This window comes from Gorilla gorilla, chromosome 12, assembly GCF_029281585.2.
Source record: "Gorilla gorilla gorilla isolate KB3781 chromosome 12, NHGRI_mGorGor1-v2.1_pri, whole genome shotgun sequence".
Classification (NCBI taxonomy): domain Eukaryota; kingdom Metazoa; phylum Chordata; class Mammalia; order Primates; family Hominidae; genus Gorilla; species Gorilla gorilla.
Genome location: NC_073236.2, coordinates 84546361 through 84573312, shown reverse-complemented (window position 1 = coordinate 84573312; position 26952 = coordinate 84546361). Strand labels below are relative to the sequence as shown.

The following is a 26952-nucleotide window of genomic DNA, read 5'->3' as shown; positions in this document are numbered from 1 at the left end:
AAAATCCTGGATTCTCTTCACCTCCTTATTTTTCTAACCCATCAGCTCCTATTGGCTCATCAATATTCTCAATACCTAATTGCATTTCTATTCCCAGGATGTCATGTGCAACTGTAAAAAACCCCTCATTACTATACATTCATGGCTTCAAATGGTGTTTAGGCATAGAAAATCTCTGGAAGGATAACAGAAGAAAACAGAAACAGTGGGTGCCTGCAGAGGACAGGAGAAGTAGAATCTGAGATGAGAAGGTCCAGACTTTCCATTGTACAATCTCCTTTACTGGTTTATTTATTCATTTATTTTTTGTTAATCTTATATATGCATTACCCATGCAAAAATAAACATTTTTAAATAAGTCAAAAAATAAAAATAGAAAAGTTATAAATAATGTATGGTTTCCAAATTCTGCACATGAGGATTTCAGAGGGATTGAAGAATACAGAGAATAGACAGGCTCAATCCCTAATTTTCTCAGAAAGCTGCAATTATGCTTTCTATTCCTGCTACATCTCTAGCCTCTGGTATCCCCCACTGGCTTTCTTTACCTAGGCAATATCTAGAAAAAATTATCTAGGAAGGCATCTGGTCTATGAGCAAATGATATAAGGAGATTATTGATCTCCTGGCAAGTGCCAGGAGAGGATATTTGAGTGGGTGATACTTGTGGTCTTTTTGACATGACCTTACTACCTATCCACCCAAATCAAGAATCCTTAATAAAATAGAGGTCATCAATCTGCGGCTTTCCAAATTAAGTACCCTGTTGCTCCTGGCCATCTACTTCATACACTCCTCTGATATGCTCCAACAATCCAAGACAACTCAGACATATTAATGAGTAGATAATAAATATGTAACAGTATCATGATCAGCTCCCAAGTCTGTTTGCTAGAAGAAACAGATTTCAGAAGAGCACTCATGGGAACCTTTAAGAATGCACAGAAAATACACTAAAGTAGAAATATGCAAACTGGCACATCACAGGTTGAATTCAGCTGGCAATTTTGCTTAACCAACAAAATATTTTAAAATTTAGGAAATTTTAACCCAAAACCACATTTTCAGCTTCTCTTGCAAACTCTGAAAAATCTACCTACATGGAATCCCTATTCCTTAATGGCAATAATAGCTGGAGCTTTCGATTACAATCTCCTTTACTGGTTTATTTATTCATGGTTTTATTTATTTATTTATTTATTGTGGTTTTTCATTTTACCACAATCCCCACCATTCCTTATTCTCTTATAGTCAGCCCACTTAACTCTTTTATATTACCTTGGTGGCCTCTGCAGGCATTTAAGTTTGAGACCCCAGCATTAAGGCTGCTACTAAATCCAAGAAAATAACCATAGCTATATTTACCAGGTACAGGGGTCTAAGGAAGAAGAGGAATGGTTTTCATTCCACCTCAGCTCCTACATATGGATCTGAACTATATGTACAATATGCTACAGGAACACAAAAGGTCAGCAACTTTACAGAGTCCAGCTACCTCCATATCCCTGCCCCCCTTTTCTATTTTGGTAGAGACAGAGTTTTGCTATGTTGCCCAGGATAGTCTCAAACTCCTGGCCTCAAGCGATGCTCCTACCAATCCTCCCAAAGTTCTAGGATTACAGACATGAGCTACTACACCTAGCCCAGTAAGTCATCCATTTCTAAAAAAGTTCATTCTTCCAAGCTTTAGTCTTCTCTGCTTACTAGGTTTTTCGCTCACCCTATAGTCCACCCCCAACTCTTGGTATGAGTTTCAAGTCCTCCTTGCTTTGATTCAGGTACGATTCTCCAGGTCAAACCATCTATCTTTGATTTTAAACACAATTTGGTATTTGTTCCCTGGTTCCAAGTACCCAGAGATGCAAGCTGACACTTTTATCTTCTGCCCAAATAGTTCCTTTTAAGAGGGTAGGAAGATCAAAGAAGACAGTCATTAATAGTTCATTAACAATCAAATGTGCTAAAATAATGTGAAAACGAAGAAGGTAAATTATGTTATCAAGAAGCTAGAAGAAAAGTTTCTCAAAGTACCAAATGATTTCCATTTCTAGATCCCCTCTCAGTCCTGAAGAACAGAATTCTTTACAAGGTAAAATTTACAATTATGCAATGTGCAAATAGTACAAACGGAAATCTTTTCTCCTCACCAGGAGAAAAGAAACAGGGACCATATATGTCAATATTATTTTCTATTTAACACCATATGTTTTCTCTAGGAATTAAATTTACCAATAATACCTCCAAAATGACTTCACTATAACTATATTAATGTAAAGCAGAGAGCTCTTCATGTAAGAAAAATTCTGACAAGTGTTAGCACTTGGGCATGCAAAGATAAACATGTTACAGTTATGACTTGCCTTTGCTAATTTCACACAGTAGAGTCGCAGCATGACTCTTGATATTTATAAAACCTATTCAATACATTACCTTTATTTAAACATTCATTCAATACATTCCTTAATAACTAAAACACCAAGAGCAATATCATTGATCCTAACAGCATATAAAATGAAGCTAACCTGCCAATGTACCACTTCTAAAGTACAGATTTTCTGTATGATATAAAAGGAAGGAAAGACCCTGTTTCTCTATTTTATACTCCTATGAATACGTAACAACTTTCCTTATTCTACTGGTAGGTATATATCACTATCTGAAGCTCACTTTCTCTTAGAGTGAGGCACTAGGTTTTTATTTAGAGGAGAAATAAGAGTCATAGTGTGTGATGTTTAAAAATTAAAAGACTGAGTTTCTATTTTGCCTGTGGCTGTTTTCTCAGAGACCAACAGTTTACTGAAGTCTTAAGGTAAGTACTTCCTGTGGCAAAGAGGAAAGACGCTGATTTCATTTATTTCACTGTCAAGGCATCTTCCGGGGATGGGGTGGGAAAAAAAAGCTGCATAAATAAATTAGGATTGGTGGGCAAACTGCAATTGTTTAGAAGGATAATAGGTATTTCTAAAACCGTAAAAAGCAAAATCAAATATGTTCCACAAAGTCAGAGCATTTTCTAAGCTGATCTCCCTATTTCCAATATTAATTCCAGTCTAATTCCTTGTAAACCATGACTAGATAATTCTAGATAGAACTCCAATCTACAAGGAACCTCAATTTAATGTTAGATCAAATCTAAACCAAGATTTTAATGATACCACAAAGAAACTCAAAATAACAAAGAAGTATCATGTTCCTGCTTGCAGCCCAATTCCTAACAAATCAGATGATACTTTTAGATGAAAAGGTGAAAATTATTATCAGAGGGTACATACAGCCAGGTAGTTGATCAAAAACTGATAGTCTGGGCTAGGCACTGGTAGTTCATGCTTGTAATCCCAGCACTTTGGGAGGCCAAGATAGGAGGATTGCTTGAGGCCAGGAGTGCAAGACCAGCCTAGGCAACACAGAGACCTTGTCTCTACAAAAAATTTTAAAAATTAGTCAGGAGTGGTGGCACAAGCCTGTAGTCCCAGCTATACAGGAGGCTGAGGCAAGAGGATAACTTGAACCCAGGAGTTTGAGGCTGCAGTGAGATATGAGTGTGCCACTGCACTCCAGCCTGGGTGATACAGTGAGACTCTCTCTTTAAAAAATATAAAAGGAAACTTATAATCTGCTCTCAAGCTAAAATAACTGAAACACTCATTCACAGTCAGGAAATACAAATCCAGAATTGCATTTTTCCCATTCATGCCTTTCTGAGAAATTGGATGAACTTCTCAAAATCAGCAAATGGAATGTTATCATTCAAACAGTGGTGTTACTAAGGCAGGAATATTGGTTGTCAACATAGATCATTGCTGTCCTCATGAAAACTTAATTGTCTTAAGAGCATTATGATACCTTATCAAAAACATTTCGGTATATGATGTAATATTCATCAGCAGGTCCTTCCTCACTACAGCCCAGTCTTTCAGTTTCTGTAATTATGTATCTTTGCACACTTTCCAAAAATTCCTTGTCACTTCTACAAATGATAGGTGGGAGAACTGCATGTTTTCTTATTTGATGAACTGACATATTTGACAATCTGCACACTTGTTCACTGAAGAACAGCTAAATCTTGACCTGCTCTTGCAACAAAGCCAAAACTTTGATAAGCCTGAAAGAAAAAAAGAGCATCAATTAATATAATAATTTTTTAACGTAAGTCAAATATTGATCTAAAAATGTATTTTTTTTTAGAAAAAAATTTCCTGTCTCTGTGATAAATACTTCAACCTATGTATTAAAAGGTCTATGCTGCCAAGCGTGGTGGCTCATGCCTGTAATCCCAGCTCTTTGGGAGGCCGAGGCAGGTGGATCACCTGAGGTCCGGGAGTTCGAGACCAGCCTGACCAACATGGAGAAACCCCGTCTCTACTAAAAAGACAAAATTAGCCAGGCGTGGTGGCGCATGCCTGTAATCCCAGCTACTCGGGAGGCTGAGGCAGAAGGGTCGCTTGAACCCCGGAGGCGGAGTTGCGGTGAGCCGAGATCGCGCCATTGCACTCCAGCCTGGGCAACAAGAGCGAAACTGTCTCAAAAAAAAAAAAAAAAAAAAAAAAAAAAGTCTATGCTATTCCACTGTCATATGCTGCTGCTCTGGGACAGAAATACCAAACACCAGTCAATGAAGAGCTCTTCTCTTGCTAACTATGCACAACTCCTCTCACATGTATCATATAATCGATGGTTTCTTATGTATAACTCACACTTTCTAATAGAAGGTTTGGTATTTTATATTTATTTGTGTCATGTGGGAAAACTAATTTGTAAGCCTCTTGACACAAACAAGGTCAACTATTTTACGACCCCGGCGCTTATCTGGCCTAGCTTCACCCAGCACACAACAGCTATAAATAATGTATTTATTTTTATAATAAACTTTATTTTAATACTCATCTTTAATATTAAAGTACCAAGCAAAAAGAGGTCCGGACTTCTGCTAAAATCCATCCCTCAATGATGTCAAAAATAACAGTAGTTTTCAGAGTATAGCTTTCAAGCAGCCGCATTGTACCGCTTTCAGTAAAGAATCATGGGCGGCGGCGGCCTGGCGGGGGCGAGCGCGCTGTGGGCCGGCCCCGCGCAGCCTCAGGGCACCTCCCGCTCGCCGGGACTGAGTTCCGTGCCGGCGTGGCCTGCTGTGCTCCGAGCGCCAAGGGTCGGCGCGGCCGCTCTCGGCTTTGGGGACCGGATGGAGGAGCGGCGTGTCGGCCTCGGGGGACGGTTCCCCCGACCTCAGACGGCTCTGGGGCGAGGGAGGGCGCGCGGAGGCTCGCGGGGACCACTGGCGCCCCCAGACCCGCTCAGCGGTCCCTGCTCACAGGCACCGCCCCCAGGAGCCTCGGCAGGGGCCCAGGACGCCCCGGTGTTCAGAAGAGAAGCAGGGTCAGGTTCACGCACACCCGCGATCGGATCGTAACTTTTTTTTTTTTTTTGAGACGGAGTCTCGCTCTGCCGCCCAGGCTGGAGTGCAGCGGCGAGATCTCGGCTCACTGCAAGCTCCGCCTCCCGAGTTCACGCGATTCTCCTGCCTCAGCCTCCTGAGTAGCTGGGACTATAGGCGCCCGCCACCACGCCCGGCTAATTTTTGTATTTTTAGTAGAGATGGGGGTTTCACCACGTTGGCCAGGCTGGTCTTGAACTCCTGACCTCGTGATCCATTCGCCTCGACCTCCCAAAGTGCTGGGATTACAGGCGTCAGCCACCGCGCCCAGCTGATCGTTAACCTTAAAGTCATTGGTAACCCATGCTTCCTGGAGTTGCATTTGGGATCACCCAGCGGCGAAGCCCATACAACTTGATACGCCCTTACACACAAGGCTCAGTTCAAGCGAAGGGAGGTCACAGCCAGGAGCCAGGGGCCAGCTGATAATGTACTTGATTCCACAGTCAAAGGAGCTGGATGGCGTCCCATGCAGAGTGCCGTCCTCTGGGAGTGTTTGAGTGTGAACTCCATGCCTTGACAGCTCCCTCCTGCTACTTGGGGCAGAAGCTCCCCCGACACCCAGTGGATGGTCCTCCTGGAGGAAAGCTATGTCACAAAGGATCCCTTCACCTCCGACAATGTCAGATTCCTGGTCCTTAGCTGGCGCTGCAGTTTGTGCAGCAGGCTGTGTGGCCAGTGTACTCGGAGTGATCCTGGAGTCTGAGAAGTCCCTGAGCATCTGCCACAGGGCGACATGCACACAGGGGAGCTGTATCAACAGCCAAGGGGGATGAGATGGGCCAGGGCGGGAGGAACCCCCGCAGTGCGGCGTTGGGAGTGTCTGAGGCGCATGGAGGAGCTGGCGGTCCAGGAGAAGCTGAGAAAGGAAGACTGGAAAGGAGTGCAGTTTATTCTACTTCAAGTGATTCTGCCTCCCTTGTGTCCATGAGAACATCAGTGCTTTTCCTCAGGAAATTCAGCAAGACTTGGAGTAAAGCTCCGTCAAAGAAGCCCCCCAGCCAGTCCGGTTCTCGGACGTTGAGTGTAGCCGGGGCTGGGTCAACTGGCAGCACCCTGCACGGAGCTCCTGGGCCAGCCTGCGCCAAGGATGCTGCTGAGCCAGGAGCCGCTGTGCCCGGCCTCGTTTCTGGACCACTGGGAGCAGCACTGCAGCCCAGGGGAGCTGGAGTCCAGCTTGTAGCAGCCACAGGCCCAGGGAGCTGTGCCGAAAAGTTAGCCCAAAGGCAGACAGATGCCAGACCAGACACAGCCGGGAACCCGGCCAGGTGCCCCCGCATGACCCTCGGGGCCGAGGCCTGAGTGAGTGCTGCTCAGATGTGACTAAGAGGGATGACCTCCTTCAGCGAGGCAGCTCCTAAGAGGCCACCTGCAGGTCCGTGTGGGGGAAGACGCCATGCTGTCTCGGGACCATGGCGCAAGGTAGGTGGCTGCAATGGTCTGTAAGGAAAATCACTGACAGTAGCTGCCTTCTGGAGCCAATCTGGAAGGTCTAGAGCGGGATAGAATTACTTCCCATCCTTATGTGATGCTTGGAAAATGGTTTAACCTTGATCATGTACTATGTTTATAATTAAAAATCCAAAGAACCAGCTAATGTTTGAAAAAGGAATCTTCCACTGAAACATCTGGGTACCTGACATTCTCCCAGGGCACTCTGGACCCGGCAATGGTTGGGGTCTCCTGGGAAGCTGAGTGCTGGCTTACAGCCTCTCTGTAAGCTCTGGCTTCATCTCGGGCCCCTCCAATCTGTCTCCCCCGACCCCAAGTCAGGAATGCTGTGGGCTTCCTGCCCTCACCCCGCACCTCATGACCGTCACGCTGCCTGCCTGCTTGCCCCCTGCCACCTTGAATTCAGTCCTGGATGCCTTCGAACCCCGGCCCCACTGCCTGCCAGGGGGTTCCTGCAGCATCCCCTTCTCCAGGCTCCCCATCTCCCTGAAGCTTCCAGGTAGCAGTTGGTGGGGCACTGATCTCTGAGCTCTGAAATGTCTGCTTAGAGTTCTGAGAGGCAGGAACTGCTGTCTTTGTAAGTACTCAAGGCCAACTGTCACGTGATGAAGGAATGAATAAAGAATTTTTACTGAAAGGCCGGGTGCGGTGGCTCACGCCTGTAGTCCCAGCACTTTGGGAGGCCGAGGCGGGCGGTTCACGAGGTCAGGAGATCGAGACCATCTGGCTAACATGGTAAAACCCCGTCTCTACTAAAAATACAAAAAAATTAGCCGGGTGTGGTGGCGGGCGCCTGTAGTCCCAGCTACTCAGGAGGCTGAGGCAGGAGAGTGGCGTGAACCCGGGAGGCGGAGGTTGCAGTGAGCCGAGATCGCACCACTGCACTCCAGCCTGGGCAACTGAGCGAGACTCCGTTTCAAAAAAAAAAGAGAGAGTTTTTACTGAAAAAAAAAAAAAATTGTCCAACTGAAGTTGGATACAGAAGTTGGTTCCTAAGATTTAGTCACATGAACTTCAAACAGAACTCTTGGCTTGCTTAATAATGGCTGGCAAGGCAAAACATCGTTAACTTTTTCCCTAATTACAGAAGCATACTCCTGGTATAAAATTCGGAAAATATAAACCAGACAAAATTAATGAAATAAATATCTATTTAATATTTTGGAATATTTCCTTCCAAACATTATAAAACTTGAAATTAAACTCTATATTCAGTTGTGCATCCCATTTTTTCACTTAATATTAAAAGCACTTTTTCATGTTGTTAAATCGTTTTTTAAAACATGACTTCTAAAGCTTACACAGTATTTCATAGTATGACGTTCCATTAATTTATTCCCCCATTGTCAGATATTTTCACTATTTTTGTTTTGTTTTGAGACAGTCTTGCTCTGTCGCCCAGGCTGGAGTGCAGTGGCACGATCTCGGCTCACTGCAACCTTCACTTTCTGAATTCAAGTGATTATCCTGCCTTAGCCTCCCGAGTAGCTGAAACTAGAGGTGCAGGGCACCATGTCTGGGTAATTTTTTGTAATTTTAGTAGAGATGGGGTTTCACCCTGTTGGCCAGGCTGATCTCGAACTCCTGGCCTCAAGTGATCAGCCTGCTTTGGCCTCCCAAAGTGCTGGGATTACAGGCATGAGCCACTGCACCTGGCTGCTATTTTCACTAATATAAACAATGCCATGATAAGTAAGTGTCTCAATCAATTGTATCATGTTCTGGCAATATAACTGACACCTGATTATGTGAATAACATATACAGACTGTAAATACTGCCCATAGCCATATACAGAAGAGGAGACACCAAAATAATTCTGAAGATTAAAAGGCCAAAATTATCTTCATGTTGATGAACTGGATAGCAAAAAGTCAATTTATGAATTAATATAAAGTAGTTCCAGCAAGGGAATAACTCATTAATTAATCAAGTTTTCCTAAACGAGAAATACATTTGTTTATTCATTCATTCAGTCAGTATTTACTGAGTGTCAACAAAGCACCAGGCACCATTTCACAGCTAGGAATTTGGCAATAAGTAAGATAAGGTCCCTGGCTCCTTGAAGCTTATGATCTAGTAGGGGAGACAAACTATAAATAAATAATTTCAAATAGTAAAAGATAACCAGGCGCGGTGGCTCACGCCTATAATCCCAGCACTTTGGGAGGCCGAGGCAGGCAGATCACGAGATCAGGAGTTCAAGACCAGTCTGACCAGCATGGTGAAACCACATCTCTACTAAAAATACAAAAATTAGCCGGGAGTGGTGGCACACGCCTATAATCCCAGCTACTCAGGAGGCTGAGGCAGGAGAATCACTTGAACCCAGGAGGTGGAGGTTGCAGTGAGCCGAGATTGAGCCACTGCACTCCAGCCTGGGCAACAGAGCAAGACTCCATCTCAAAAAAAAAAAAAAAAAGTAAAAGATAAAAGTCAAAAGAGGAAGAAACGGGTGTTATCATTAGGGAGGGGATAGTGACATTTGGACACCAGTGGCTTCCTACAGTATTACCCTTAGGATAAAATGCAAGGGCCTATCCCTTTTACTTGGCCTATTAGTGCCCTTCAGAAACTAATGACTCTTGTTCTTTGACCAAATTTACTCTCTTCATGTCCCTGTCCTTTGCCCCATATCCCCATTCCCACACCCATGAACTTCCTCTCTTACCTTAGGATCTTACATAATTCTCTCCCCCTCCCTGCAGACCATCCTCCTATATTACCCCCAACCCCCAAAACACATACATACTATCACTTTGATTCACTTGGCTTTTACTCTTTCTTCAGCTTCAGGAAAGCTGTCCTGGATTCCCTTAAAATTGGTCAGATGCCACTGCTATGTTCTCCCATAATACTGTGCACTTCCTCCATCATGGTATTATCCTTCCACCACACTGCCTTACAGACTTCCTGTTTATATTCTGTCTCATCTGTTAGGCTGTAAGCGTGACAAGATCAGGAAACAAAATGTTCTCATTCCCCATTATCCCTCCTCTACCATATGCATTCAAGTGCATAATGCAGTTTCTAGCAGAGCAGTACTCAAACATATGTTTGCTGAATAATCAATAATCACTGAACAATAATCTAGTCTGTTCATAAGACATTGGACATGTGGTGCTCTCAAACCAGAACACAGCTAAAGGGATTGTTCCTTAACATCTACAAAATGCCATTGAGTTACATAAACCAACCAAGATTACCATTCTTTCATTCATTCATTCATTCATATTAGACATTTAGGGATATGTTGACAAGTCACAAGGGTTCCCAGTCAAGTGTTCCAGGTCTAGTAAATGAACCACTGCTACAAAGCAGAAAAGGCAGTGTGACAGAGGTAAGCACAATAGGCTACAGAAGGCCAGAGGGGCATCTCATCAGCCTACGGAAGGGGGCAAGGAAACATTAGGGAAAACATCTAGTAAAACAAAATCTAGGGCAATGCTTAAGTTGTGCTACATTTATTTACTCAATATTTGGGGGACACCTATTGTTTGTCTGCCATTATTCTAGACAATGGAGACACAGGATTGAACAAAACAAAGTCCCTAATCTCATAGAGGTTACATTCATGTAGAAACAGACAACACACAAGAAAAAAAATAGTCCAGGCACGGCGGCTCATGCCTGTAATCCCAGCACTTTGGAAAGCCGAGGCAGGTGGATCACTTGAGGTTAGGAGTTCGAGATCAGTCTGGCCAACATGGCAAAACCCAGTCTCTATTAAAGAATACAAAAATTAGCTGGGCGCAGGGGCTCACACCTATAATCCCAGCTACTTAGGTGGCTGAGGTATGAGAATCATTTGGACCAGGGAGGTGGAGGTTGCAGTGGGCTAAGATCATACCACTGCAATCCAGCCTGGGCGACAGAGGGAGATTCTGTCTCAAAAAAAAAAAAAAGAAAGAAAGAAAGAAAAAAATTATATATACATAGAAATATAGTATGACAGATAGGGGTTAAGTTGTATGAAGAAAAATAAAACAAGGTATGGGGGATAGAGAGTAAGGAAGGTGGGAGGATACCATTTTCTATAAGGGCGGTAAGTCAGGAAAGACAAAAGATCTTACTGATAGATAAGGTGACATTTCAGAAATCTGAAAATAGCAGGTCATGTAAATTCCTGGGAGATGAGTGGTTGAGGCAAAGAGAGTAGCCAGTCCAAAGGCCTCAGGGTGGGACAACACATTTGAGGAACAGCAAAAGGGCCCGTGGGGCTAGAAGAGGATGAGAAAGGGAGAGAAGAGATCAGAGAGGTAACTGCCAGATTATGTAGCATGTAGGGTCTTGAGGGCAGAACTACTATCAGCCTAGGAGGTACCTTTGTGCGGTTTAGAAAAAGAGGTCCCTTTCTCTGGGCAGACTTGGCAAGAGGAGCAACACTGGACTGTGGCCTCTACTTGTTCCAGCACTGGAGCAACAGCCTCACTTGTAAGAATTTAGGCTTTCCTCTGAGTGAGATTCGAAGCCTTTAGAGGCCTGTGTGCAGAAGAGTGGGACAGCTGACTTAACATGCTAAAGAATTGTTCTTGGCCAGGCATGGTGGCTCATACCTGTAATCCCAGCACTCTGAGAGGTCAAGGCGGGCAGATCACCTGAGGTCGGGAGTTCAAGACCAGCCTGACCAACATGGAAAAACCCTGTCTCTGCTAAAAATACAAAATTAGCTGGGCGTGGTGGCACATGCCTGTAATCCCAGCTACTGGAGAGGCTGAGGCAGGAGAATCACCTAACCCGGGAAGCAGAGGTTGCGGTGAGCCAAGATTGTGCCATTGCACTCCAGGCTGGGCAACAACAGCGAAACTCCATCTCAAAAAAAAAAAAAAAAAAAAAAAAGAATTGTTCTTGTTGCTCTGTGGAAAACAGATTATAGGACGCAAGGGTCAAAGCTGGAAGTGCTGTTACGAAGCTACTGCAATAATCAAGGCAAAAGATGATGGTGGCTTGAATCAGGGTGCTAACAATGGAGGTGGTAGGAAGTGTTCTGCATATATTTTGAAAATAAAGCCAAGATCTGCCAAGGTAGATAAGATGTGGGATATAAAAGAACAGTCAAGGATGACCATAAAGTTTTTGGCCTTAGTGACTGGAGAAATGGGAATTGCCATATATAAACATGGGAAGAGCAATTTCATGAGATTAAGTGTTTGGGGCCTGTCCATTAGAGATGTTGAGTAGATAGCTGGATATGTGAAGATGAAGTTGTGACATATCTGCGACATATCTGGTCTGAGTGACAGATAAGTTTATGAGTTATTTGCATATGATGATACTTTAAAAGTTATTAAACAAAAATGAGATAACCAAGAAAATGCAGACAAAGCAGAGGTCCAAGGACTGGGCCTTGGGGATACTCCATGGTTAGAGGTCTCGCAGATCAAGACGAAGCAGCAAATGAGCCTGGAAAAGAGCCTCCAGGGTGGCAGAAAAACTGAGAGGTGAAGTCTTTGAAAGGTTTTCAAAGAGAGATGGAATAAGCAACTGTGTCAAATACTGCTGACAGATTAAATAAGATGAAATGACCATTGAATTTTGCAACATGGAGGTCATCAGTGACCATTACAAGAGCTATCCGATCAGAATGGTGGGGACAAAAGCCTGACAGGAGTGAGTTCAGACAACGGAAGGGAAAGATTAGAGACAATATGTACAAGCAACTCTAGGAAATTTTGTTATAGAAACTAGTTGGCGGACTAGGGGATGAAAAATGTTCCAGGAGGCAGGGCGTGGTGGCTCACGCCTGTAATCTCAGCACTTTGGGAGGCCAAGGAGGATGGATCATTTGAGGTCAGGAGCTAGAGAACAGCCTGGCCAACGTGGTGAAACCCCATCTCTACTAAAAATACAAAAATTAGCCGGGTGTGGTGGTGGGCGCCTGTAATCCCAGCTACTCGGGAGGCTGAGTCAGGAGAATTGCTTGAACCTGGGAGGCGGAGTTTGCAGTGAGCCGAGACCGCGCCACTGCACTCCAGCCTGGGCAACAGAGCGAAATTCCGTCTCACGAAAAAAAAAAAAAAGTTCCAGGAAGAATAAACGATTGGATTCTTCAGAAATGCCAAAACACGGGAGGGCATAGGTCAGGAAATTAAATTAGCTTCATTTACTAAAATGTAGAGTAATGGGTTTAGCAGATTAGGTTGTAAGGAAGGCAGAAGCTGAATGTCATTCTAAGAAATTTGAATTGTATCCTGAAGGTGAGGTATTTTAAGTAAAATAATAACACACATTTACCTTTCAGAATGAATATTTTGGAGGCAATAGTGAGGGTGGGTTAGAAAGGAGGAAACACTGGAGAGAGATAAGGAGTTAGATACGGAACCCCTACAAGAGAAAATTAAGGTCTGAATTTGGGGATGGGGTCGCAGAGGGCAGAGGATGAAGAAATAAATACAGAAGGCATTAGAAAGGACTCTGGTTTGTGGAATGGAGAAAGGACAGGGAGAACTTGCTTCTAATTGGCCTCCTTGCCGGAAGAAGCACCCCATACATACTCCAAAAACTTCCTCTCAGATCCAAGACTCCCAATGCCCAAATTTGGAAATTCTACAACTAAATAACCATTCTGCAGGTTTCTTTTCCGTACGGCTTCACTTTAAAATTTGAAAACTCCTGAGATTTTTCAACATATTAAAGCGTGTCACACTAAGGAGTGACACACAAGACCCAGACTCTTCCCTAGGCTGGGAGAGACTCGGCGGTTGAAAGCAGGGAGGGGCTACAGGAGAGAAAGGGCTGAACCCCCGCTTCCGAAGATTTCACCTATTTTTCAGTTTGCCTGGAGCAGGCCACGCAGATTCCCTTCCCTTGAAGGCCCAGGGAGCGTCTGGTAGATTGCTGATTCTCTGCCCATCACCGCTTCTGCAAGTGAATGAAGGACACCTTTCGTGCCCCGCACCCTTTGCCCCCCCCCTTAACATTTGCTCCTAGTCACTTCTGGCCCGTTCCCACGCTCCGGAAACCATTATTCCGCTTCATCCTACCTCCAGTCCTCACCTGAGTCCTTTTCTCCAAACACCGACTTCAGTGCTTAGAGATAGTAACCAGGGAATCTGGGAGGTGGAACTGCATCTTGGGACAAGTAGTCCAAGGTAGAAGAAAGCAGTGGAGAACTACAATTCCCAGAATGCACTTCCATTTCCTACCTCTTCCCCAAGAGGCCCCCCTCGACCTCCTTTTAAAAATTCTCTTAGCCACGTTGATTATACGGGAAAAGCCTTTTTAAAACATTTTTTACGTTGCTTAAACCTACAATTTCGAAAGCATTCCGACGGCTAAAGTGAGAAATAAGCCCACGCTAGGGAGAGGAGAAACGAAGTTCACGTCCTAGTTTGGCACCGGGTTGGATTGTCGCTGGGACGGCAGTCAGGCATTTGGTGTGGTCGCCTAAGGGGTGGGTCCTTCGGCGGGAGCTCCGGGAAACCCCGTGGGCCTGCGCGGCGTTCTTCCTTTTCGATCCGCCATCTGCGGTGGGTGTCTGCACTTCGGCTGCTCTCGGGTTAGCATCCTATGGTGCCTTCTTTTGTGATCCCTGACCTAACCTGTCTCTTCCTTTTCCTCAACCTCAGGTGGAGCCGCCACCAAAATGCAGATTTTCGTGAAAACCCTTACGGGAAAGACCATCACCCTCGAGGTACGGGCCAGGTGGTCATGAGGAAGCCAAGGTCCGAATAAGGTCCTGAGGTGGATTTTAGGACCGGCGCTGCTTTCCATGTCTTAGACCATGATTCCGAATTTGGGTTCTAAAACTTAAGCTTTGAAATGAGTACCTTTTGCTGAGCAACGACCTAGAGGTGATTTTCGGTGGCCAAAGGCTGGACCTGTTTCCTCTCGAGGGGTTCCAGCTAGTTAGTTAAAACGGAGGAGCTGCGGTGGGGAAGGAGACGCTCTGCCCGCCGGATGCGAGCACGTGTGGCCCTGCGGCCGCCGCCCGCTCTGGGCTGGGGAGATGAAGGTGCTTTCCGGTAGCCGACTTGGGAGGTTGCCCACGGGGTGGGTAATAGGTCTCTCGAGTAGGTCTCAGCCCTGTCGCTGGTTCGGTTCAGTGGTAATTGTCAAACTAAATGAGTTCTGTAGTTCCTTAATGTGTAACCAACATGCTTTCATTTTAACACTCATAGGTTGAACCCTCGGATACGATAGAAAATGTAAAGGCCAAGATACAGGATAAGGAAGGCAAGTAGTATTTTGTAGTTAAGAAAACTTAACCTGCGGAGACTTCGGCCTGCCTGTAGGTGCTAGACATACCTGCTCTTGGTGAGGGGGGAAGGGGTCAGATTGACAAAGCGAAATACTTGTGGAATAACACAATAAACATTGGTGATCGGAAAGCACAGTACCTAGATTGGAATCCTTGAGGTGTATTTCACTTGCGTGAATTTGGACACTTATTTATTTATTTTGTGTGAGATGGAGTCTCCTCTGTCGCCCAGGCTGGAGTGCATTCGCTCGTCCCGGCTTACTGCAGCCTCCGCCTCCCGGGTTCAAGTGATTTTTGTGCTTCAGCCTCCCTAGTAGTGGGGGTTACAGGCGTGCACCACCATGCCTGGCTAATTTATTGTATTTTTAGTAGAGACTGGGTTTTACCTTGTTGGCCAGGCTGGTTTTGAACTTTTCACATCAAGTGATCTGCCCACCTCGACCTCCCAAAGTATTGGTATTACAGGTGTGAGCCACTGCAGACAACCAAGTATTGTCCCTAAAATTAAATGCGGTAAAATGTGACATGTAAAGATTTAGAACCATGCCTAACTTCTAGTAAGGGCTTATTGCCAGCCGTTAGTATCATGTATTTGATTAAGGGGTGTTACCTTATAAGTCTCGAGCACATCACAGGCTTGGTGTGCTGTGACTTAATTTTTGTTTTTTCTCATTAGGAATTCCTCCTGATCAGCAGAGACTGATCTTTGCTGGCAAGCAGCTGGAAGATGGACGTACTTTGTCTGACTACAATATTCAAAAGGTCTGTCTAGGGGAAGAGCAGCTTCTTTAAAAAAAAATGTTATTTTGGAAATTTTTTATTTTACTTTTTTTGAGACAGGCTCTGACTCTGTCACCTAGGGTGGAGTGAGTGGCGCAGTCACTGCAACCTCCACCTCTCAGACTCAGGTGGTCCTCCCACCTCAGCCTCCTGTAGTTGGAACTATAGGCACCCGCCACCATGCCCAGGCTGGTCTCAAACTCCTGGGCTTAAGTGATCTTCCCACCGTGGCCTCCCAGCGCTGGGATTACAGACGTGAGCCACTCCATGTGGTGTATTCTGGACATTTTGACACACAAAAAGGGAGAATGGCATTCGATTAGCAGTAGATTTTTAGGTAACTCCTATACTGATACTTGAGAAGCACTGCTATAGTTCTCCCATTATGAATTTTGCAAGTTGCATCCCATGGTGTAATGTAATGCATTCTTTAATGTCCCTATAAACTGTTAAGAATCAGATACTTTATTGGGTTTGGGGGCTGCAAGATTCCCTCAGATGTTATTGTGTACTGCTACTGCTTTTAATTAGAAAATGCGTAATGTTGGGTGTGCCCATTAGTGGAATCATGAAAGCTTGCTTCCTTCTTCCATTAACAGGAATCTACTCTTCATCTTGTGTTGAGACTTCGTGGTGGTGCTAAGAAAAGGAAGAAGAAGTCTTACACCACTCCCAAGAAGAATAAGCACAAGAGAAAGAAGGTTAAGCTGGCTGTCCTGAAATATTATAAGGTGAGCCAGTTAAAGGGCAGAATGTCAGCAAAGTCTTGGCTTATTTGGAAAACTTAATCTTTATAGTACTTGTCAATATTTTCTTGGACTTAAGTATCCAATATTATCCCACTTTGGTTTAAATGAGGTATTCGGGAAATGAGAAATTCAGACTTTCTGGGGTTTTTCCTGTTTGGTATTTGAAATCAGTTATGTAATAGGGTTCTGAGTTTAAAGTCGGGTTTGGGTTCAGGTCTTTACCTTTGTCTACCACTTGCAAAACTGGCCTTTAGTGTTCAAAAGTCCCAAGACTTCTGAATGTTTTCATTGTAGCAATGATAACTGGTGAGAATTTAGGGCGCTTTGGTTTGTAAGCACCAAAACTACCAGTATTACACAGTTAAAAGCTTAAATATTTTGAGTCACTTAAATTAGACTTCAGAATGTGTTGTAAAATTATCTTACAGCAGGTTTGTGCTTTTCAGGTGGATGAGAATGGCAAAATTAGTCGCCTTCGTCGAGAGTGCCCTTCTGATGAATGTGGTGCTGGGGTGTTTATGGCAAGCCACTTTGACAGACATTATTGTGGCAAATGTTGTCTGACTTACTGTTTCAACAAACCAGAAGACAAGTAACTGTATGAGTTAATAAAAGACATGAACTAACATTTATTGTTGGGTTTTATTGCCGTAAAAAGAAGGGTTTTTAAGCACCAAATTGATGGTCACACCATTTCCTTTAGTAGTGCTACTGCTATCGCTGTGTGAATGTTGCTTCTGGGGATTGTGTGACCCAGTGGTTCTGTATACCTGCCAGGTGCCAACCACTTGTAAAGGTCTTGATATTTTCAACTCTTAGACTACCTATACTTTGGCAGAAGTTATATTTAATGTAAGTTGTCTAAATATAAGCCAGTTTGTGTTTCTGTCCATTTCTTGACCTCAACACAACAGACATTTGGGGCCAGGTAATTCTTTGTTGTGTGGTGCCTGTAATCCCTATGCTTTGGGAGGATCACTTGAGCGTCCAGGAGTTCAAGAGCAGCCTGGGCACCATAGCAAGACCCCCATCTCTGTAAAAAAAAAAAAAAAAAAAAAAAAAAGGAAAAAGTAGGCTGACTCCTATGGTCCTGCCTACTGGGGAGTCTGAGACAAAAGGATCCCTTGAGCCCAGGAGTTTTAATTAATTATGCATTGCATTTCAGCCTGGACAAAACCCTGCTTCCAAAAAAAAAAAAAAAACAAAATGCATCCTCAGTCTCTGGGTGGTTTCAGTGGAATGCTTGCTGTCTTGTACAACTCTTGGGAATTTAATGTTTGTTCAGGATGCATCCCTATAAAGGAATGATTGATTACTTATTTGTACTGTTAACACTAAAAGACAGTTTGGTTTCAAGGAGGACTCGGGTAGCATATCTTCCTTTGAAGCTCAATTCAGGGAAAGCTGGTTCACTCGATAAGCCTCTTAACTAAAGCATACACTTGAAAGAAATCGGTGATGTATAAATAACAAACAATTCCCTTTTACCATATTGCCAGTCTTTCCATTCAAGGATTTCTAGTTGGAGGCATCCTTAAATAAGATTTCCTATTTCTGAGCACTTTGACAGTTTGTGCAAATGCATATGAACACATGGTAAAACAACTTAGATACTTTTTGGCCAGTAGTAGTGCATTTCTACCTTCAAACAAACAACACGTTGAGTTATTTACATTTTTAATGTAATTTTAAAATCCTGGATCCCAAGAAGTCTTGGCTTGAATTTGCTTTTCTTCATAACAAACAATTCTGTCTCCCACTTGAAATTCCATATTGTCTTCATCTAAACTGAGACCACAATCCATTCCCGTTTTGACAATTGAAATGTCATCTTTATGGTGTTTCAATGAGGTTAATGAGCCTTAAAAAGATAATTTAAGGTTAGTATATTTAAGTACCTACTAAATACTACATTATATGGTGTTAACCAGGAAATTACACTGAAATTCTTAAAAATTTTATGGTCTTGTCAAGTTTAATGATGGGACTAAATACCAGGGGAACCCCCTCAAAAATGAAGTTTGCTGTGAATAAGACTTGATTTGTAGCAAAATAACCTAAATCTCCTATTTCAAAGGTAGACATAAACTTTTTGCTGAGGATAGGATGGTACTCAGGACTTCAATGGGTAAAACCAACATACATCTCAGGCAAAGGGAACCAATCAACTACAGACAATTTAGGGGTTTCAATAGCAATAAGAAATGGCCTGAGCTGAGATTATGGGCATGAAAGATGAACAGATTTCAGATGGTTATATAGTCAACAGGTTTTGGTGACTGGATATGCTATTATAGGAGATTTTGATGTTGCTTACCCTTCCAAATTACATGTCCATTACGGGTTAGTTTAAATTTTTTTTGTTTTTCTAACTGTCCCTTTTGGACTCTGCAGCCAGCCACAGGAACTTTTTTCTTCCCTTCTGTTACAGAGAAGGTAGCTAGTATAGATGCCTCACCTTTAGGAAGAAGAGAACATTAATGTGCAGAAAACTAAAGATTCTGAGAAATATGTAATTTCTGACATTCTGTGGTATAAGAATTAAAGGTGTAGGACAAAAATCCAAATTCATGCCTAGAAAAAAGTCTGGGTTTCTTTAACTCCAATTTTATTTTCCTGACCAATATTAAGAATAAAAATGCATGAAAATCTTTGGCTATTCTTTTCCTTTTCTTTTTTTCTTTTTTTTTTTTTTTTTGAGACAGAGTCTCACTCTGTCATCCGGGCTGGAGTGCAGTGGTGTGATCTTGGCTCACTGCAACCTCCACCTCCGGGGTTTAAGCGATTCTCATGCCTCAGCCTCCCGAGTAGCTGGGATTACAGGCGCCCACAACCACATCCAGCTGATTTTTATATTGTTAGTAGAGACGGGGTTTCACCATGTTGGCCAGGCTGGTCTCAAACTCCTGACCTCAAGTGATCCACCCGCCTCAGACTCTCAAAGTGTTGAAATTACAGGCGTGAGCCACTGCACCCAGCCATCTTTGCCTATTCTTGTCTGCTCCATGAAAACCTTGTTTTAAGCTTTCCTTCAATATATTTTCTAGAGTAGATCATCTATATTAATTTATTTCTCTGTTTGTTTTTTTTTAACTTTTATAGATGGGTCACCCAGGCTGGAGTGCAGTGGCATGATCATAGCTCACCGTACCCTCAAGCTCCTGGGCTCAAGCAGTTCTAGATAGCTAAGACTACAGGTGCGTGCCACCATGCCCAACTAATTTTTTTATTTTTATCTTTTTTGTTGTGGAGGCTGGTCTTGAATTCTTGGCCTCAAGCGATGCTCCTACCTCAGCCTCCCAAAGTCCTCGGATGACACGCTTGAGCCACTGCACCTGACCTCATTATTTTTCATTTTGCCACAGGTAATTTATATCTACTTAGAAGTACTAATTCTACTAATTCTGAGCCTGTTTTTTTTTTTTTTTGAGATGGAGTTTCGCTCTTGTTGCCCAGGCTGGAGTGCAATGGCGCGATCCTGGCTCACCGGCAAACTCCACCTCCTGGGTTCAAGCGATTCTCCTGCCTCAGCCTCCCAAGTAGCTGGGATTACAGGAATGTGCCACCACACCTGGCTAATTTTGTATTTTTAGTAAAGACGGGGTTTCACCATGTTGGTCAGACTGGTCTTGAACTCCCATCCTCAGGTGATCCGCCCGCCTCGACCTCCCAAAGTGCTGGGATTACAGGCATGAGCCACCATGCCCGGCCGAGTCTGTTTTTTTTTCACTGACTAAAAATACAAATTCCAATAATGAAGTAACATGCACTATAATGAACCAATTTTCTAGGATGCTATTTTACTACTGTTATTTGTTAGTGTTATCTGACTGGTGTCTTTGCTTAATCCTAGAAACCCTCATGACTCAGTTTTCCAAATTGCTCTTAGCACAAGAACATAAAAATCTCTGTACGATCATGTTGAGCAGGTCAGAAAAACCTAAAATAATAAATCTGTTATGTAGACCAAAAATGCAAAATCAAATCTCATCATGGGGAAACACTGGACAAATCCAAATCAAGGTACATTCTACAAAATAGCTGTCCAACATGCTTCAAAAATGTCAAGGTCAAAAACAAAAATTGAAGAACTGTTCCAGATTAAATGGAGCTAGAGAGATATGACAACATGGATATATTATAATCCATGATCCTGGACTGGGGAAAAAAAGTACACTGTTGGGACAACAGACAAAATGTGAATATGGACTGTGTATTAGATAAGAGCATTGTACAAATAAGTGTTAAATTTCCTGAGTTTGATTAGTTCTGTAGTTTTATAAGATAGTATCCTTTTGCTTAGCAGATGTACATATTTAGAGGCAAATGGGCACTATATCTCAAACATTTTCAAATGGTCCAGGGAAAAAACATCACGTGTGCATGGAGCAGGACAAAAATGAGGCAAATAGGACAAAATGTAAACAACTGGTGAATTAGGTAAAAGATATATAGGAGTTCCTAGTTTTTCTCTTGCAATTTTTCTGGAAATTTAAAACTATTATCAAAATTAAAAGTTAATCAAAAAAAACAAAATCTACGTGGGGAGGAAAAAAAAACAGATGAGGTGATTTAATCAATTTTAAATATTCTCAGTCTTTACTCTGGCTATGATATATGCTAGAAACAATATTTTTAAATATTTAATATTTAAATGTAAATTTTCTTCTTATGGTAGACTTCTCTGCCAGCCCCACAACAAAGTCAACAGCTCTTTCCATGACGCTGTTAATAATCTTTATGCGTTCAATAGTAGTGTAATTTGTATTATAATTATTTGTTCATATTTAAACTGGAGGGCAAGTTCTTAATTCCTTATTTGCTTTTGTATCATCAAGGCACAGGCACAATGTGTTACACAGGGCAGGTGTTTACATAAGAAGTTACAATGGATTCTCATGGTAGTCATTTTTTTCTAGAACACAGGATATATCTTTCAACATTGAAAACGTTTCCTCTAAGCTTTGCTTTGAAGTGCTATTTATAGCACCTAATATACTAATTTTTAAAAGTAACATTCAGTGATCACTCACCTACTGGGTGCTCTTCCACAGCACAGGGTAATCTGCTGCTCAGTTCCTCTTGCAAATCTTCAACAAGACGGTAAATTATTTTGTGAAGTTTAATTTTTACTCCTTTTTTTGCAGCTGACTGTTGGATAACATTGCCTGCATTCACATTAAAGCCATATATAACACCTAGCAAACAGAAATATGATCAATGAAGTAGCACAACGATTACATTATAATCATTTATGTGTCTTTCAAGCAGAAACTTGAATCTAAATTGTTTTATTTTCTAAATTAAAATAGCAAATAAGAGGCCAGGTGCAGTGGCTCACGCCTGTAATCCCATCACTTTGGGAAGCTGAGGCAGGTGGATCGCCTGAGGTCAGGAGTTCAAGACCAGCCTGGCCAACATGGTGAAACCCTGTCTCTACTAAAAATACAAAATTAGCCGGGCGTGGTGGTCACACCTGTAATTCCAGCTACTCAGGAGGCCGAGGCAGGAGAATCGCTTGAACCCGGGAGGCGGAGGTTGCAGTGAGCTGAGATCGCGCCATTGCACTCCAGCCTGGGCAAATAGAGCAAAACTCCATCTCAAAAAAAAATAGCAATTAGAGGAGGTTAGAAGGTCTATGACTTTTTTTCTCACCAAAACTAGAAAATTTTCCAATTGATGAAAGAATTTTATAAACTGTATTGTGGCTTGTTTAACAAAGAAAATTTCTTTATAATTTTAAACCCATTCATTTAAGGAACATTAAGTGCCTATAACGTGTAAAGCAGTATGCTAAACAAAATTTGGTTTTCATACCAGAGAAATAAAAACACAAAAAATGACCAGGGCTAAAATACTATTCCTTCATTTTAATAACAATTACATTATTAAATTATAATCTCATTGTCTACAATTTTTGTGGTTTGCACTTAGGTATTCAGATGGCCAAAAGATGCCCAAAAATAGTGACTTAAAGGGGTGGAGGGAAAAATAGTGACTTAATTGGTAAAGGTCAAGAGTTATTTTTAAGAAGCAAGTTTCATGGAGCTGACCATTTTACCAACAAACAAATAATATATTTAACTGTAAATACTTTGGGAGAAAAAAAAAGCAAAACACTCTTGTCTTAAACAAAATGAATGAAAAAAATTAACCTGGATGGGCGCGGTGGCTCACGCCTGTAATCCCAGCACTTTGGGAGGCTGAGGTGGGTGGATCACCTGAGGTTGGGAGTTCAAGACCAGCTTGACCAACATGGTGACACCCTGTCTCTACTAAAAATACAAAAATTAGCCAGCCATGGTGGCAGATGCCTATAATCCCAGCTACTCAGGAAACTAAGGCAGGAAAATCTCTTGAACCCAGGAGGTGGTGGGTACGGTAAGCCAAGATTACGCCACTGCACTCCAGCCTGGGCGACAGAGCAAGACTCTGTCTCAAAAAAAAAAAAAACCAACCCAAAAAGAAAAAAAAGCAAAACACTCTTGTCTTAAACAAAATGAATGAAAAAAATTAACCCAAACAGTTTAATCAGGAGAAAAACACAATCACCTTGAAAGTCCTATCATTAAGAAGCCATTCAGGCCGGGTGCAGTGGCTCACGCCTGTAATCCCAGGACTTTGGGAGGCCGAGGTGGGTGGATCACGTGAGGTCAGGAGTTTGAGACCAAACTGGCCAACATGATGAAACCTTATCTATGCTAAAAATATAAGAATTAGCCAGGTGTGGTCCTGGGTGCCTATAATCCCAGCTACTCGGGAAGCTGGGGCAGGAGAATAGCTTGAACCCAGGAGGGAGAGGTGGCAATGAGCCAAGATTGCGCCATTGCACTCCAGCCTGGTTGACAAAAGCAAAACTCCGTCTCAAGAAAAAGAAGTCATTCAATTGGCTAGGCACAATGTCTCGTGCCTGTAATTCCAGCACTTTGGGAGGCCAAAACAGGTAGACCACCTAGGTCAGGAGTTCAAGACCAGCCTGGCCAACATGGTGAAACCCTGTCTCTACTAAAAATACAAAATTAGCCAGGCATGGTGGTGCACACCTATAATCCCAGCTACTAGGTGGGGGCTGTGGCAGGAGAATCCCTTGAACTAGGGAGGCAGAGGTTGCAGTGAGCCGAGACCGTGCCACTGCACTACAGCCTGGGCAACGGAGTGAGGCTCTGTCTCCAAAAAAAAAAAAAGAAAAAAAAAAGTCATTTCAATATCTTTCAATACACTATCTGTATTACAGCACAGTGCTAAGCCAGTCAGTGCCTACCAAATACTTTTAATTAATCAGTTAGATGTTACCTCTATCCTTTTCAGTAGAAGAGGTGATATCTAACTCTAATCAAGTCAGGTTTCAAAGAATCTCTTTCCTAAATGATTCCTAATCACTCAACAATGTTTTTGCTTTACTAGGTGTTCGACTTTATTTAACAGTCATGAGTCCCCCTTTTTGTGTATCATAAATTCAACTAATAAAGACAGTTCCCTGCCTTCTAGGCTTATAAAGCTAAAAAGAACTTTTGCTGTAAAAAGATACGATGTATAAAGTTATCAATTACCAAAGATAGGTAGCCGAAAGTAAAAGATGAAGGAAAGAACTGAATAGGGTGATTACAGTGTTAGGAACATTCAGAAGTCTGATGAAAGATATGAGAAATCAACCTTGGGATAGTAAAGAACCAGGAGGAGTAGGGAGAGGGGGCAGTAATGGTGCTTTAAAAAAAAAAAAAAAGATAAATGTGACCAGGTCTTGAAATAGTTCCCCAAAATTGCAGTACAACCACAACAAATGGAGCTATGGCCACAATACTGCACATCCTATTAAGTTTCAATTGCTAGCTGGGACTGGACTATAGCAGGAAGGGTGATGCTGATAGGAGTAAATGTCAGGTGTGACAAGCCAAGCAACAAAAGACAGAAGCAGATGGTTCAGTGTTATTTGGGGAACACAGATTAACAAGAAGAAATGGAATCCTTACCATCAAATGTTTCAGCAAGGTTAACATCATTTGCACTTATATCACCCACTCCAAAATGTACTAATTCTAGTTCACACTCGTGTGAAGCATCATAGGTATCTATAATGTTCAAAATGGCCTCAACAGAACCATCAACATCACCTAAATACAGAAAAAGTTTATAATTGTTGCTTTTAAGAGTTAGACATCAGCAGACATAAAAATGACAATAATCTATTTAAAGCCATGATAGGAATGTCATTTATCACTAAATCCACTCTTATTTAGGCTTAGCATTACACATATCTACTTGACTTAATAGCATATAATGAGCCAAACGTACATTTACAACAAAATAAGCAAGAAATATGTTGACTAAGAAAATCACTCCTAAAATACTGAAATAATTTTCATGTAAATATAAAGGCCCAAACTATGAGAATAAAAAAAATATATTCAAAGAATGAACTGTAATGTAAAATCTTTAAAAATATACCTTTAATAATCACAGAAAGTACATTTGAATCTCTTTCCCTTTTCTCTTTTGGCTTTAAGGGTATTTGTTCTTTCCTTTCTAAAAACCGTAGAATTGATCTCTTCTTCCACAGTAGATGGCCATACTTCTCACGGGCTTTCTGATGTGCTTCTTGGTGTTCCTTTCGCTTTTCTTCTATTATTTTCAGATCCTCCTGACCTTTCTCCTGTTCTTGTTCATATTTCCTCCAGTCAACAACTTCACGTGCCCTTGGCTTTATAGGGGAAAAACGTATTATTTAATGAAATAGACATCAATAACTGCTAGATTAAAGCCTTTGTGTTGTCCCGCATTAGGAAATTAGCTTAACTCATGTATGAAACTACTACTTTTATAAGTTTCAAGAAACATGTAAAATTTTAATTTGAGAGCTTGTATAATTGAAATGATTTAAAAATCTTATCCCCACCCCCCAAAATTCTATAGTCTAATGCTAAAATAGCACAACTTGCATCCTCACAGCCCCTTATAATCTAGATGTTAACATTAATACACATATTTGGTATAACATTGTAAACTGGCATTTAAAATCATTATATTATATCTAATATATAGGAATTAAGCTTGATACACCTCAGATTCTACTTCAAGAATTTCTTCTCCTGCAGAAGGAAGGTCTCTCCAGCCTGTAATTCCCACTGGCATGCTGGGATAGGCCTCATCAATTGTTTTTCCATTTTCATCAAACATTAAGCGTACTTTTGCCCAACATTTTCCAGCAACCAGAACAGAGCCTTTTCTTAAAGTTCCTCTTTGAATTATAGCTGTAGTAACAAGACTAAAATGAAAATAAAAGTATATTTTCAATGTCATAATGTACTTTAAGTAGAGCAAAGATATCTTTATGAAGTTTAAGTTATATAAACATGTGTATACACAAGATTAATTCCACCACTTCTTAACTTAAGCAGTTTTTCATACTATAAAAACATTTCAAAGCTGGGTGCAGTGGCACATCTGCAATCCCAGCTATTCAGCAGGCTAAGGCAAGAGGATCACCTGAGCCCAGGAGTTCAAAGTCAGCCTATCAAGACCATTTTAAACAAATTTATTTGTGATAGCCAAGAAGTAGAAGCAACCCAAATGTCCATCAAAAGACAAATGGACATTTCTTCCAAAGAAAATGTGTATTTTACATACAAAGGAATATTACACAGTCTTTAAAAAGAAGGAAATTGGCCAGGTGTGGTGGCTCATGGCTGTAATCCCAGCACTTTTGAAGGCCAAGGTGGGTGGATTGCTTGAGCTCACAAGTTTGAGACCAGCTGGGGTAAGATAGCAGGACCCTATCTCAATTAAAAAAAAAATAGGCTAGGCACAGTGGCTCACACCTGTAATCCCAGCACTTTGGGAGGCCGAGGCAGGTAGATCACCTGAGGTCAGTAGTTCAAGACCAGCCTGGCCAACATGGTGAAACCCCGTCTATACTAAAAATACAAAAATTAGCCGAGTGTGGTGGCACGCGCCTACAGTCCCAGCTACTCGGGAGGCTGAGGCAGGAGAATCACTTGAACCTGGGAGGCAGAGGTTGCAGTGAGCCGAGATCACACCACTGCATTCCAGCCCGGGTGACAGAGTGAGACTGCAACTCAAAAAAAAAAAATTAAAAAATAAATAAATATTAAATTTTTTTAAAAAAGGAAATCTTTTCACAGGCTACAACATGAATGAAACTCTAGAACATTATACAAAATGAAATAAGCCAGTTACAAATGGACACATACTGTATGATTCCACTCATATGAAGTATCTAAAGTAGGCACAAAATAAAAACACAAAACAGTGCCAGGTGTAGTGGCTCACGCCTGTAATCCCAGCACTTTGGGAGGCCGAGGAGGTTGGATCACCTGAGGTCAGG

At 42.2% G+C, this 26952-nt stretch overlaps 4 protein-coding genes across 32 annotated transcripts in view; 2 read left to right on the top strand and 2 right to left on the bottom strand.

Annotated features, from left to right (window-relative positions):
• Positions 1–13951, bottom strand: part of CLHC1 (clathrin heavy chain linker domain containing 1) — a 67120-nt gene extending 53169 nt beyond the window's left edge. Inside the window, exons 1-2 of one of the 4 annotated variants that reach the window (XM_019021057.4) lie at positions 13878–13951; positions 3844–4102 (exon numbers count right to left, since the gene is read on the bottom strand). In XM_019021057.4, the coding sequence (XP_018876602.4) occupies positions 3844–4020 (177 nt within the window). In that variant the 5' untranslated portion in view covers positions 4021–4102; positions 13878–13951. Of the gene's footprint in view, positions 1–3843; positions 4103–4901; positions 6016–13643 lie in introns of those variants that run through there. The other 3 variants (XM_063696184.1, XM_004029260.5, XM_019021058.4) reach the window with 3 other exon arrangements.
• On the top strand, positions 6209–6733 carry LOC109025737 (probable DNA ligase). The gene has a single exon (XM_055377931.2). It carries the CDS (start codon positions 6209–6211, stop codon positions 6731–6733), a length of 525 nt encoding a protein of 174 aa, XP_055233906.2.
• Positions 13952–14014: 63 nt separating the features above from the next.
• On the top strand, positions 14015–17238 carry RPS27A (ribosomal protein S27a). Of its 2 annotated transcripts, none has more exons than XM_004029250.5 (6): positions 14015–14350; positions 14450–14514; positions 15002–15056; positions 15758–15843; positions 16461–16592; positions 17057–17238. In XM_004029250.5, the coding sequence occupies exons 2-6, from the start codon at positions 14467–14469 to the stop codon at positions 17204–17206; spliced, it is 471 nt and encodes a 156-aa protein (XP_004029299.1). In that variant the 5' UTR covers positions 14015–14350; positions 14450–14466; the 3' UTR covers positions 17207–17238. The 2 variants fall into 2 exon arrangements, with proteins under 2 accessions (XP_004029299.1, XP_055233907.1); XM_055377932.2 differs by having other exon boundaries at positions 14256–14274.
• A 1032-nt stretch (positions 17239–18270) lies between these two features.
• MTIF2 (mitochondrial translational initiation factor 2) overlaps positions 18271–26952 on the bottom strand; it is a 33322-nt gene continuing 24640 nt past the window's right edge. For all 25 annotated transcript variants that reach the window (XM_055377913.2, XM_055377926.2, XM_055377911.2 and 22 more), the window contains 6 exons: positions 25668–25872; positions 25056–25308; positions 24581–24721; positions 21644–21808; positions 18928–19068; positions 18271–18471 (listed from right to left, as the gene is read on the bottom strand). In XM_055377913.2, coding sequence (XP_055233888.2) covers positions 18299–18471; positions 18928–19068; positions 21644–21808; positions 24581–24721; positions 25056–25308; positions 25668–25872 — 1078 coding nt within the window. In that variant the 3' untranslated portion in view covers positions 18271–18298. The remainder of the gene's footprint in view (positions 18472–18927; positions 19069–21643; positions 21809–24580; positions 24722–25055; positions 25309–25667; positions 25873–26952) is intronic.

Excerpts from the sequence above, each read along its gene's own strand:
- LOC109025737 (XM_055377931.2), top strand. The coding sequence starts at position 6,209 with ATGGGCCAGGGCGGGAGGAACCCCCGCAGTGCGGCGTTGGGAGTGTCT.
- RPS27A (XM_004029250.5), top strand. The coding sequence starts at position 14,467 with ATGCAGATTTTCGTGAAAACCCTTACGGGAAAGACCATCACCCTCGAG. Across the intron at positions 15,844-16,460 it reads CTGACTACAATATTCAAAAG|GAATCTACTCTTCATCTTGT; the intron begins GTCTGTCTAGGG and ends TTCCATTAACAG. Across the intron at positions 16,593-17,056 it reads CTGTCCTGAAATATTATAAG|GTGGATGAGAATGGCAAAAT; the intron begins GTGAGCCAGTTA and ends TGTGCTTTTCAG.